The following is a 13,712-nucleotide window of genomic DNA, read 5'->3' on the forward strand; positions in this document are numbered from 1 at the left end:
CCATCACACCGAGACACCCTGCTGCTGCTGCTCTGCACTGCTCCAGTGCCCAGCCCCAGCCTGAAGAATCCCACAGGCACCGCTGCAGCAAAGAAGTGCGTGCACCTGCACAACCCCTCATGCTGCATCCCCAGAGCAGCACTGTGAGCAGCAGGTTGTCTTGATGGCTGTCATGGTGCAATACCCCTGCTCTGGAACAGGTTGCCCAAGGAGGCTGTGGATGCCCCATCCCTGCAGGCATTCAAGGCCAGGCTGGATGTGGCTCTGGGCAGCCTGGGCTGCTGGTTGGTGACCTGCACACAGCAGGGGGTTGGAACTGGATGAGCACTGTGGGCCTTTGCAACCCAGGCCATTCTGTGATTCTATGATTTAATGATTCTGTGATTCTCTCCGCCTGCAGCTTTGTTGGCTGAAGTGGTTTCTGCCCCCAGCTGCTCCCTCCAGCTATCTGCCATGTGAGGCACGGGGAATGAGGTGAACACAGTGATCCAGCAACCCTTTCATGCAAAGAGAGAGAACAGCTCCAGGAGGAGGGTGTCTGATTGCACCCTGAGTAACACCAAATGTAAGAGCAGCTAGGAGATGCCACCTCCCCCCAAAAAAACCCAAAACAATGAGAAGTTCAAGCCTCAGGTGGCCAAGATGAAGAACCTCTTACAGAACATCCACAACTTGAATAGAACAGCAGCACCAGAGAGCTGTGGGTACCCCATCCCTGGAGGTGCCCAAGGCCAAGGATAGGTCCCTGGGCGGCCTGAGCTGGTGGGGGGCACACAGCCCACAGCAGGGGTTAGGGCTGGAGGGGCTTTAAGGTCCCTTCCAGCCCAACCATTCAGTGGCTCTATGAAACAAAGCACCATGTCTAAGGAGATGACTATAGGAAGGCAGCTGAGCTGCTCTGCTGTCATTCACATTAAAGACAATCTATACATGCAGCAGGCCCATCTATATTTGAAAGGGTTGAATTCAGCAGAACAAATGTTGTTCAGCTTGGGGGGAAATGAAGAATATCCATTTTTGGCTTCAAGTTGGCACCTCCTGTGTCCAGCTGATCACCCAGAGCCACACTTAGCTGCGTCGCTTCCTGGAACCCCAGCAACTCTATCCATTAAGAAAAAAAGTGAACTGGAAACAAACAAATAGAAAAAAAGAAAACAACAAAAAAAGACAAAAAAAATACCTAAAGCCACCAGGCAGTGGAAAGTCTTCTGCCCTACAAGCAGCAGGCACTGAGTGCAGTAGGAGCAGTGATGCAGGGCAGCACCCTGTGCCCAAGGAGCGATGCCCTCCTGCCAGCGTGGGATTTGTTCTTTGCTGGCATCCTCGGTGTGGCAGCAGGAGGGGCTGCCTCCTGCCTTTGGTGCAATAAGCCGTCGCGTCAGGGGCTCAGGGAATGTGCCACGACTCTGTAAGGAAAGAAAATTAAATGAAGAGGAGCAGGAGACAGAAAGGAGCTTGATTTAAAAAAAATACAGCCGTCACAATCAGCTCTGTTTAATGAGAATAGGAAGCAAGCGGTTTGAAAAAGAAAGCAACAAAAAAACAAAGCCAGACCTGAGGTAAGCAGCAGCACAAAGTCCTTGGGCTCCTTGAGTCCTTTCCCAGGCGGAGGAAGTGGTTTGCCATCGATTTATTGACACTGCTGCCTGTCTCCCCTGCCCTGTCTCAGGGGTGTGCGTTTGCTCCAGGCGAGTTCTGGCAAGTGCTGCAGCACCCACTGATGTTTCCTGGGTGCCAAAGTCAGATCCCAGCCCCTTCTGCAGCCCTGTGAGGGCTCAGTGCCTCCCACAGCCCTTTCAGATCTCCTCCTGGCTGAGGAAATTCAAGCTCCCACATCCTCCTGCAGGAGCACCTGTGGGAGATTCTTCCTCCTCCCCTCACACTGGGACCTTCAACCCCCCCATCACTGCGTGTAGCGAAGCAGTTGGAGAATTTCTTTCCCATGGGTTTATTTTCTTGAAGTAAATCCTGATGCTGTCTGGGTTGGCAGCTTCTCTAGGTTGGCTGGGATGAGGGGAGGTTGTAAAGAGGAGGTGGTAAGGGCACGAAACCAGGTCCTGATCCCAGCATGGGGGGTGTGTGTCACCTGTTATACAGGGCTGGAATCCATATCACAGCTCAGCTTACACGAAGCATCCACAAAGCTAGTAGGAAAACTGCTGTCTCACTGATTAAAAAGATGCAAGAGGGAAAACACTGACAAGTTGTGTGTATTAAACCCATGTCTTATTGCTACCACACCAGTCCATGCTCAAATGGAGGCTCTCACCTCCCTCTGGCCTGGCCTGCCGGTCAGTTGGGCTGCTCAGAGGTGTGAATAATGCCACAGGCTACACATTGTTTCCATTTAAAACGAATTTAATCTAAATTCTCTGATCCTGCAGCTCTGTGAGAATAAAGGAGAGCTTAAAGGGAGAAAACCACTGCTTCCGACTTCAAAAAGCCTCAGCAAAATCAATTAAGAGTGTATGAAGAATCCTGAAAGAACAACAGGGACTGACAGATCGAACTATGCAGGCTCATTACCTTTTCACATCCAACTCTTGATGATGTTCCAGCACAACATCAGCCAGGGCACGTGGGTGTCTTTATGTTTTGGCTGCAAGTACCTGTATCATGCTTTGCAAATAGAATGCAAATACACTGGTTGTGTTGTGTGTGCTACAGAAGCAGACTCCTTTGAGGGGAAGGCAGCAGCTATTTAGTGGAACAAAGGAGAAACGTATGCAAAGTTGGGGAGGAGAGAGGAGTAACAACATAGTTCATCTAAGAATGTGAACTGAGTGCCAAAGGCACGACTGCCTGCTGAGGCTGCCACAAACACTGGCTTTCTGAGTAGGAAATTGTCTTTACCCTCCAGTGGATGAAGCAGCAAGGGTTGGCTTTGTTCCTGAGGTAGGTTAGGCCATGCCCATAGCTAGCTGCCTCTGCAAAAGTGTCCTTCAGGTTGGGTCTGTGTACCACACACCTGGGTCACTGCACACACACTTGAATGCTTTGCTCTTCCCTCTCCATCCCAAAGAAATCCAGTTGCTCACCTCAGCCCTCTGCTCAGGCAGCGTTTCTGGCTGAGGAATCAGGATCACACAGGGATGGGCACTTTGTGAAACAGATCCCAACAGCACATGATGCAGAATTGGCTCCGGCTCGTCGCTCCCTCCTGCCCCGACTGCACGCATGGGTTGGTAGATCTGCTCTCCTTATCTCATCTGCAGCCCCTGCTGAGATGAGGCACTCAATCCAACCCACTCCCATGCCCTCTTCAGATGATGCATCTCTCAAGCTGCCCCACCTGCATGTTGGTTGCCTTAGATAACTGCTTGGTGACAGGCATCCGGAGCGCCTTCATTATTCTCTGTGATAAACAGACCTGGGCATTTATTTCCCCAGAATCTTCCCAGAAACTGTAATAGTAGCAGCTACTATGCTGTATTTAACAAGCACAGAAAAAAGACCTTCTGCTTCTGCTGGCTGCTGAGATGAGCTGGAATTTGTGATTAATGGAGGGTGCTGCTGATGAATAATTTGGATGCGGCACTTAATTTGAGAGAGAAACAGAATAGCATCAAACCAACTTCATCCTGACTGGGACAGCAGCAAGTATTTAATTCTTGCCTTGACAAATTCAGCCCCTAGATACCTTCTGTCTCTGTGAGTGGTGATTTTCGTCCTGTTGAAAGTTAACTAGTCTGAAGCATCCTTAACCCAAAGCAATCACTTGAAGCGCCTGCCTGTGATGGACAAATGGCATTCAGAGGCTGTTCTAACCAACTGCTCTGATGCACACCAGGCTGGTCACAGGAGAGGAAAAAAGAGGAACAACTCACCCATTTCTCCCAGTCACAGCAGAACGAAGCTTCACCCTCACTGCCTGTTCTCCTGAAACAAAGCTGAATCATGGGTCCACATTCCTCTCCGTTCTTTTTTTTCAAGAGAGATTGGCTGCAGATGATAAATGGTGCATCCTTAGTCACCAGCATCTGTGCTCTGACCTAGGGAAGAAACAACAGCACCAAAGCACACGAGCAGGGTGCTGAGCACCCGCTGCAGCCCCCTTACCCTGGGCAGCACTGCTCTCCTGAGTGCATTTAGAGTCGATCCAGCAGCTATCGCCATCACCGAAGCAGCGGTGGCTTTCACACAGCCGCAGCTACTTGGCCACAAGAAGAGGGATACACAAAAATATTGGGGGTTTGATGTTTTCCTGGCCCCCCCCAAAGGGCTTCAAGCAGGAAGACAAGCTGCTCAGAGCTAGCAGCAGTGTAGGAACCCCCTGAATGCGAGGGATTCACACAGTCCCATTTTATTCTGTTCCCTCCTGGTTACAGACACTGCACTTACCTTTCAGCTCACTACTGAACAGCAAGCTTGTTTCCAAAGAGCTACACCCAGCAGCTCTAAGTTCTCCCCCACTTTCCCCAAGCAGTCATTTAAATTAGAGGTTGTCATTGCAGATGTTCATTTAGCAATTCACTAGGTGTGAGACCCACTAAGTTATCATTGCATGTGACACTTTCTTTTTTAAGAAGAGGCACTAAGTATTACTGTGCACTAATGCATTAGGAAGAAAACCACAACGAAAACAAGCACAAAACACACAGCATTTTATTAATTTATAAGGTACAGAGACTCAAGTGGTGTACATGTTGCTAAAAAAACATCAGCAGCCGTGAGGATGATATCCTAGCATGGCAAAACAAGGAGGAAAAGGAGTAAACAACCATTCTCACACCCCACATTTCCTCCATGTGGAGAAAGGGCACACAAACCTACCCACATTGCAGACAAAGGGCCTGGAATCAAGTTATCCTGCAGGGCCAGAAGCACACAGAAGCTCTGACAGCAGGGAGCAGAGAACAGGCAATGGGTGCAGCAGTTATGGGACGGGCAAGAGAAAGATGAAGAATTCACACTTCAGCAGCTCTGCAGAGCAGGACAAGGAAGGCTGCACCTCGGAAAACCCCACGTACAGTTATGACTTCACAGAGAGCAAAGATGAGTTGCAGATGAAGGCAGCAGCTAGAATTAAGGCAGCCCGAGTTGTGTGGGTGCAGAGCAAGGCTCTCCAAGCAGCTCCAAAGCAGCTGTCTCATAGCAGTGCTGGGACAGCAGCTCTCTCCTGAAGAGGGTCAACCAGCTCTTGGACGAGATGCAGACTGCTACCAACAGGTCACTGCCAACCTCAAGAGCCAAACAAGCTTCAGAGCACCCGGCCTTTCCTTGCTGCACATCCAGCAGCACCTCTGCATTCGGGATTCTCTAAATCCAAAAGTCAAGCAGAGTTTAATGATTTAACTTAATTCTCGTGTTCTCAAAACAGCTGTACTCAGGGAACACCACAGAGCCACCCATCAGTGATCTGTCACAGGGGTAGAGGTCAACAGCTGCTTGTCTGAGCAGGACAACTAAAGGCTGTATTTTGCAGCCTGGGGGAGCAAGCGAGAAAACATTCCAAGTCAGTCCTTACAGAAGGGCAGCACAGCCTCTGGATAAAGACACTGCAGGAGGAAAGATCCTCTCCATGAATTAGGCTTCTGACACTGCTTACAAGCAGCCTTCTCTACTGCACTCACAATCTTACAGCAGGGAGAAGCACACAGCTAGCCAAGGTCTGCTACGTTGCAAAGAGGCTCACCAGGTCACCTCTCTTTAGGCAGTTTGCTCCTTTCCTAGGAGGGGAAGCTGTCCCTGAAGGACACTATTTCAGCTTTGGACAACAGAGGAGTGCAGAAGGAAGCATTCAGGGGCTCCCAGTTTCTTAAGGAAAGAGAAGATCAGCAGTGGTTTACAGACTCATAAAAATACTTTTCAAACAGGGTACAAATTAGAGTCCCCATTTACCTGCCAAGATTCCAGTTCAGTCCTTTTCATTTCTCTTGTAAGAACAGCTGGCACAAGCAGCTAACACAGCAGGAAGCATGATTCCTTAAACTACTTTAAGTGTTAGTGACGCATACGTTCTAATCAAGAGTTGGCATCTTTAACATTCTTTGTATTTATTTTAAGAAAGCGTTTTAGTTAATCTAAGCAAGAATATTCAAAAGTGAGGAAAATACATTTTTGTTTCTGTTCAAACTTCTCAGAGCAGACACCGAGTGCTGTGCCAGCTCATCCCACAGCCATCACTCAGTTACGTGGCCCAGCAGCATGAGGAATCACACACAAAGCTCCAATTAAACCTCGCAAAGACAACTCCTGCCTTCTGTGCCAAGGACAAGCAACGTCGCATTACCAGCACGAAGCCAGGGCTGAGAGCTAGTCAACATGCAGCAGGGCAGAGGTGACAGGCTTGAGACCATTCAGGCCCATTTCTTTGGGGTCCTCCAACAGGGCAGGCACAGAGTGGCAGCAGGAGGATGGATGAGGGTTCTCTGAAAGGAAACCACTTCAGAAACCACTATGCCACGTGTAGCCAAACAGGTCAGATCATCCCAGCCAGGGTTTCACCTATGCCACTTGCTGCATTGAAGAACACATGTTAAAAAAGGAAAGCTTGCATAGAAATAAAAATTTTGTAGTTCTCTTAAAATTACTGTACAAATAAATAAAGTTACTGTCCATTTAAATAAAACCGTCTGAGGGAAACTGGAAGGCAGCAAGGTTTCTGTATCCATCTCCCACCATCATTCCAAATCAGCTGTTGACCATCTGTGAGGCCTCCAGAGCACGGTGGGACACAACACCTAGGAATGAAACTTGACAAAGTTGCCAACAACCCCCTTGGCAGAAAAAGCAGCCCAGCCCAAAGGTCCCCATGCCCACCGTCCTGCCTCAGTAGCAATAGCACGTGTTCAGGAGCAGCACAGAGCAGGTGCACAACCCCAGCTCTCAGCATTATTGAACATAAAGACTCCTTAGATGATAGGTTATACCCATCTCCTTGTCTTTCAGTTCACAGAACAAAACTCATTTAGAGTTTTAGGTTATTCACATCACTCTGCCCTATACCTTCCCATGGCCCTATGGAAAAGTCAGGCCTAATCTGATCCACGCTTCCCACTTGAGAGTCTATTCTGAAGCACCTAAATTTTGCAGCATGAAAACCCTCACTGCAGCTTCTGTGCCAATCCTGATTTTAGGTGAGGGAAGGAGGATATGAAACATGAAATAGACCTGTTTTCTGGACGGATGCACCCATGAGCTGGTGCCTAAGAACATTTAGGACAGCAAGTCGGTTTTAACCTCCAGTCCATACTAACACAGCAACCAACAGCATCTCAATGGCTTGAGAATGGTGTTGTGTGGCACAACACTACGCCCTGCTGCATTAACTCAGGATCCATGCCCAAAGCTATGGTAAGTACCCAGGTAATTTCCTGTCTAGTCAGAAAATTCCATCAGCAGAGGGGTGGCCAGAAGGGACACAGAGGTTTTTGTCCCCCTCTACTCTGCCCTCATGAAGCCCCATCTGCAGTGCTGTGTCCAGGTCTGGAGCCCTCAGTACAAGAAAGACAGGGGGCTGATGGAGAGGGTCCAGAGGAGCCACAAAGATGATCAGGGGGATGGAGCACCTCCCCTACAAAGACAGGCTGAGGGAGCTGGGCTTGTTCAGCCTGGAGAAAAGAAGGCTGCGGGGTGACCTCATGGCAGCCTTCAGTACCTAAAGGGAGCCTACAAACAGGAGGGGAATCAACTCTTTGAAAGGGCAGATAACTGCAGGACAAGGGGAAATGGTTTGAAGTTGAGGGAGGGAAGATTTAGGTTGGATGTCAGGGGGAAGTTCTTTACCACGAGAGTGGTGAGGTGCTGGAACAGCTGCCCACATGGATGCCCCGTCCATCCCTGGAGGTGTTCAAGGCCAGGTTGGATGGGGCCCTGGGCAGCCTGGGCTGCTATGAAATGTGGAGGTTGGTGGCCCTGCGTGTGGCAGGGGGTTGGAGCTTCATGATCCTTGAGGTCCCTTCCAACCCAAGCCATTCTGTGATTCTATGAAAATAAACTAAGAGCTCTGAGCAAACTGATATGGCTTTTCAGTTGCACCTCCTGGCTGTGCAGCCCATTTTCTTCTGAACCATGACCACAAGCCTACCTATGAAACTGGAAATATCAGAGGAGAATGAGCAGCAGGAAACCAGACACTGTGCTGCTAGAACCACTTTGATTTGTTCTTGCATAGTCCTCTTTAGCAGCCTAACCACTTCAGGGCTGCCCTGCCAACTAGTGGCTCCACTGCTGTGGCAATGCCAAGCCTCCTGGTGCAGGTGGGACTCCCCAGAAGTGCAGATTAATTAAGTGAATTTCAGCAACAAAACCTATTTCCTTAGGTACCAAGTAGTGCTGGTCTTGTCCTCAGAGATTTCAGTGAAGCGCTCGCTGTAGCACCACGAGGCAGCATTAGATAAACAGGAGAGGACTGCAATTAGTAAAGAGGAAAACGTAAGGCAGTTAACCAGGCCCAAGGGAAAACTGAAATGGATAATTCAGAAATGAAGAGGCTAGAGCAGAGCTTTATCAAGATTGGCACTGGCAACAGACTTGTTAATGAAGTGTTTTCACTAACGTCCTCGGCACAATAGGAAGTGAGCCAGTGACACAAAGCTGGAGGTGTTCTGACTGTAAGAAAGGACAGAAATATTTGGGGTCATTCACTGTTTCTTCTAACTGAGAGGGGCTGAAAGTGGGTAATTGAAAATATAAGTCATGCAGCCACGAACAAAAATCAGTGCTGTAACCCAAACCGTTATTGATTTGAAACAAGTCAAGTCAGAAAGGGCTTCAGGATACAAAGTAATTATAAGATGAATACAGATATGAAAGAAGTGATTCTGGAACACATCAAGAGGAAGACTTCCAAATTAGATAGTAAAAGCTGATGTGCTTCACAAGGACCTGAGAGATTCATCTGCAGGTAGTGCAGAAGATAATCGCATGTAGCAGGGAGGGAAAAGCCAGCCTTGGTGGAACCAACAAACCTTGGATGGGAAGTCTGCCTGCCAAAGAAAACGCTGCTGAGGTTACAGCTGTTCCCTATAAAGTCATTCAGAATGGGTAAACACCTGGGAAGGAAAAAAAACTTTGTGCCAGAGGACAAGTCTGGCATGTGGTCAAGAGCATGAAAGTGATCAGAAACATATTTCGCTGGCACAGGTTGCCCAAGGAGGCTGTGGATGCCCCATGCCTGCAGGCATTCAAGGCCAGACTGGATGTGGCTCTGGGCAGCCTGGGCTGCTGGTTGGTGACCTGCACACAGCAGGGGGTTGGAACTGGATGAGCATTGTGGGCCTTTGCAACTCATTCTGTGATTCTACAATCTCAGTATTGTAAAGGGCCATATCAATTGCTAAATGTCTTTGATCTGACAGTTGCTGTTATACCTGAACATACTTAAGGTGCACAGCTTCAAATATGCTGCAAAACTCCCTTTGCTCACTTTGGGTTTTATTTAGTTACCAAATGCTCTGCAAAATGAACCAGCACAGGTAAATGCTGGGCTGATAACAAATCATTTATGGAAACTGTTGGGATTTGGGTATAAGACAGGATGGCTCAGACACAGCACAGTGCGGCCAATTCCCTGAACAAACACCACTAAAGAGGCAAAAGTTTCTTTGTTAGAAGTAATTCATAGGCCATATGAGGAGAGGCTGAAGGAGCTGGGAATGTTCAGCCTGGAGAAGAGGAGGCTCAGGGGAGACCTTATTGCTCTCTATAACTTCCTGAAGGGAGGTTGTAGTGAGCTGGGGGTCGGCCTCTTCTCTCATGTGACTAGTGATAGAACTAGAGGGAATGGCTTCAAGCTACGGCAGGGGAGATTCAGGCTGGACATGAGGAAGTATTACTTTTCAGAAAGGGTGGTCAGGCACTGGAATGGATGCCCAGGGAGGTGGTGGAATCACCGAGCCTGGGGGTGTTCAAGGAAAGGCTGGATGTTGTGTTGAGGGACATGGTTTAGTAGGAGCTGTTGGTGTGGGTGAACGGTTGGACTGGATGAGCTTTTAGGTCTTTTCCAACCTTGGTGATTCTATGATTTTAATTCAACCAAACATTTTTTTTCTCCTAGTTGGACCACATCTGTCTAGTGCCAAGTTTTCCCGGCTGCTACAGGTCATGTTTGATTTAGAAGGGCTTTGACCAGAAGGTCAACAAGTCCCCTGTCTGCTCACACCAGACAGAGAGGAGCTTGGCAGAGACACTAACCTGAGTGCCCTTCGTCTCTATGAGAGGGAGCGCTGGCACTTCTTGCCGTAGGAGATTTGCCTGATTCGGACTTCCAGCTGGAAGGAGTCCAATCTTTTCTTTGGGTTAAAAGCCAGCATATCGTGCAGGAGCTTGCAGAGATCATCTGGCATGGACTTCTTGTTCCTCAGAGGAATCTGTAGCTTCAGGTTGGGATTCTCCAGCAACGCTTCCCCGAGAGGAATAAGCTCCTTGCCTTGGCAGATGTAAGTTCCTGAATACAGGTAAGGAGGAGTCAGCTTATACAAGAAAAGCCTACACAAAGCACTGCCTTGTACAGCACAGACAGCCTGGGAAACAAAACATCTGAAAGATTACCAAAAAGATCACTTATTAGTGACTGCCAAGGCAAACACAGCGAGAGGCTGTTATTGGAACAAGCTTTAACTGTCCAAAAGTAATCAAGATGTTACTGTGTGCTGCATGCACAACCATGGGTGGAAACAAACCTCAGCACGGCGTGCTTGCCAAGCATTTACCAAAGTGAACCTCCTCTATTTTCTGCTTTTCCCCCCCATAGCAGACCTGGAAGGTGTAGGAGAGGGAAGGAAGCAGGCTGTGCTTGGCTCGGGTGACTTGAAAGAGTTAAACATGAAACTTATTTGCTCAGTAAGTCAAATAATTTTCAATTAAAATGACAGCACATGCCATTTACCGTTAGCCAACTTCTCCTCAGCAAGATTAAGGAAGGGAAATGTAAATTTACTCCCGGTAATCTAAATAATTTCACCGGTTGTTGAAAATGATTAACCGGCTTTCAAAACAGACAGCAAAAACAGCTTTGCTCACTCAAGCTGTTCTGCCCCTGCACCAAGCAAAGAATAAATGTTTCAAAGGCAGTGACCTGTCTGTGTATAGAAAAGGTTGGCCACACAGACTCCTTATCTCAGGTTGGCGGGTTGCTATTTTAATGAAATCTGTTCGTGCTTCGGTCTCAGCTGCAACCATTTGCTTGTTTTTGTAGGCAGGAACTGAAACATTTATCAGTGTTTGGCATTTCGAAAAGAAATAAATAGTACAATTAGAATTGAGCCCATTAAAACAAAGAAAAATGTCAAGGAGCAGCGCAAAAATCTTCTCAAAGTTTCTGCACAGAAATTCCTTTCAGGTTAAGAATGTAAGCACTGAAAAGACAGAGAGGTATTCTGTGATCTCAGGGACTGGGTCGATGTCTTGAATTATTATGCTAATGTGCCTGACTGGCATCCTCTCCTCTCGGGATGGATTTTCCACTGCAATATACTTCTCTGAAATCATTTGGTACCAAGCATTTCAAGCGTGCACGTATGTGGGGGATTTGGAAGGAGCTGGATGGAGGAGGGCCATTGGACGGGTCATCCCTGTGAGATTTTGCATCTCTAAGCACAAGAAACTCAGGCAGAGAGCAGCAAAGCTCATCTAAACATCCGTTCTGAGTTTACAGCTTGAAGCATTAGAAGGCTGTTCCAAGGAGCCAAGTGATCCTGTCACCTTGAGGAAAGGGAGACTGCTCTGCACTTGTGGGAAATGAAACCTCCCAGAGGATCCCTACAGAACATCTACAAACATGACAGCAGTGATCCTTACCAAGCAACTCCTTCTCAGTATCTCCATCTCGGAAGGTGATCCTCTCCACCATAGCCCAGAAGATGATCCCGAGGGCAAACACATCAGCCTTGGCTGTGTAGTGACCCTCCCACACTTCTGGAGCCATGTAGAAGTTTGACCCGCACGCAGAGGAGAAGCGGTGCTGGTTCACGTTCCCTTTCCCCCGACACACCTTGCTGAGGCCAAAATCTGCCACCTGCAACACAAGATGAGAAGAAATTGCAGCTACTCGCAAACACCAACTTCACAAAAGCACTTACAGACAGCAGCTCAATAAATTCCACTCCGAAATCCACCATGTCACTAACAGCCATCAGATGGCAACCTTAGGGCTACAGAGACCTGGGACTCCCTGTGAGGGGCCCCCTCCCCCCCCCTCCTTCCCTGTTGTTTGCTCTTCTCCCTAGGATGAAGACACCCGATGTCTGCTTGTTATCTTTCTGAGAAGCTCATTCTGATGAAATCTAATTGGGCATAAACATATCTCCAACCTGCAGCTATGGGAAAAGTAGCTCTTACTGTTCCCATGTGAGCACACCGAGTCTCTTCCTTTATTGTTATTATCCAGTGATTAAGATGACATTGATTTAAACATCCCCTGATGGCTCTACAGGTCGAGGTATAAATACTACTATTGATCTAAGTGGTCGAGACATAAATTATCTGCAATGCACTGAGCTATTATTTTATGTCCAGCTTCATGAGCTCTTGGGACTGAAAGCTGAGCAGCAAGCTGGCTCCCACATTTACAGCTGCTTTTTAGAGAAACGTAACAGTTTTAGTTTGGTGCTACCAGAACTGCAGCTGGCTATCTTTACCTCAGTCAGGGCACCAACCCACACGAACTCCCCACCTCCCTGAACATCAACGTGTGCTCAAGGCAGCAATATTGGAAGCATTAGCTGTTGTAACAGGACGGTATGTTCTTAAAGTTTAAGGGAAGAGAAAATATTGCTTCATCTTTGGCTGATCGTGATCTCTCTGATCATCTAGCGTGCAGAAGCGAGACAACCCTGAACTGCAACCCACAGCAGCACAAGTAGCACAAGAAGTGTGTTACAGACACACGCCATCGTGATCTAGATGTCCTTCCAAGTCTCCTGAAAGCCAGCCCACATGTGATGTCAGATGTTCTGAATACATTTGTTACAAGCTACTAAGTAGAGCCTGTAATAACATTCACCAAAGACCATTCCCCAGCATGCAATGCATAAGCATGCAGATCACAAACTCGTTACGGCCAAGTTTTATTCCCTTACCTTTACTATGGGATTCCCACGTTTATGAGAGATCAAAATATTGTCCGCTTTCAGGTCTCTGTGCACAATCTGGTTCCTGTGCAGGAAAGCCACAGCGCTGCTGAGCTGCTGCATGAAGCTGTTATTCAGCTGGGCATCCGGGCTGCGGGACAGCAGGTACTCATTCATGTTGCCACCATCACAGAACTCCATCACAAACCACAGAAAGCAGGCCGATTTGGGGTCCATGCACCTGCGCCCTTTCAGACAGGTCTCAATCAGCAGCAAGTGGCTGTCTGACTTCCTGTAATGGTGACTAATGGGCTGAAAGACTCGGCCGTTCTGCAGAATGCACTCCTCCAACTGGATCACGTTCTCATGCTGCCTCTGGATGCTTTGCAGGGCCCAGAACTCTTGCAAAGCCAGCTCTGCGTTTTCAGGCACGTTACACTGCATCCTTTTCACAGCTACTTTGCTTCTGGTTTTGTTAACAATTGCCTCATAAACCACCCCATAGTTCCCTCGGCCCACTTCCCGAATAATGCTGTACTTGGCTTCTGCAGCCATCTCTCACTTTGGCCCAGTGAACAAGCAAATCAGAGGGAAACGTCTGAAGTCATGACAATCAGTTGCCACCTGCAGCAAAATCCTAGAAAAGAAGAGGATGAAAAGCTTAGAACTCCCAAACCTAGCAGCTCACCAACTATCATG

General features: G+C 48.1%; 1 protein-coding gene across 1 annotated transcript; it reads right to left on the reverse strand.

Annotated features, from left to right (window-relative positions):
* Positions 1 to 4,581: 4,581 nt before the first annotated feature.
* Positions 4,582 to 13,645, reverse strand: LOC122186699 (serine/threonine-protein kinase PDIK1L-like). The gene is made up of 4 exons (XM_042883580.1): positions 13,023 to 13,645; positions 11,743 to 11,959; positions 10,138 to 10,390; positions 4,582 to 6,683 (listed from the first exon to the last, which is right to left on the reverse strand). Exons 1-3 carry the CDS (start codon positions 13,566 to 13,568, stop codon positions 10,155 to 10,157), a joined length of 999 nt encoding a protein of 332 aa, XP_042739514.1. The 5' UTR covers positions 13,569 to 13,645; the 3' UTR covers positions 4,582 to 6,683; positions 10,138 to 10,154.
* Positions 13,646 to 13,712: the final 67 nt, after the last annotated feature.

This window comes from Lagopus leucura, unplaced genomic scaffold, assembly GCF_019238085.1.
Source record: "Lagopus leucura isolate 7727_CA_CO unplaced genomic scaffold, USGS_WTPT01 Super-Scaffold_100038, whole genome shotgun sequence".
Classification (NCBI taxonomy): Eukaryota; Metazoa; Chordata; class Aves; order Galliformes; family Phasianidae; genus Lagopus; species Lagopus leucura.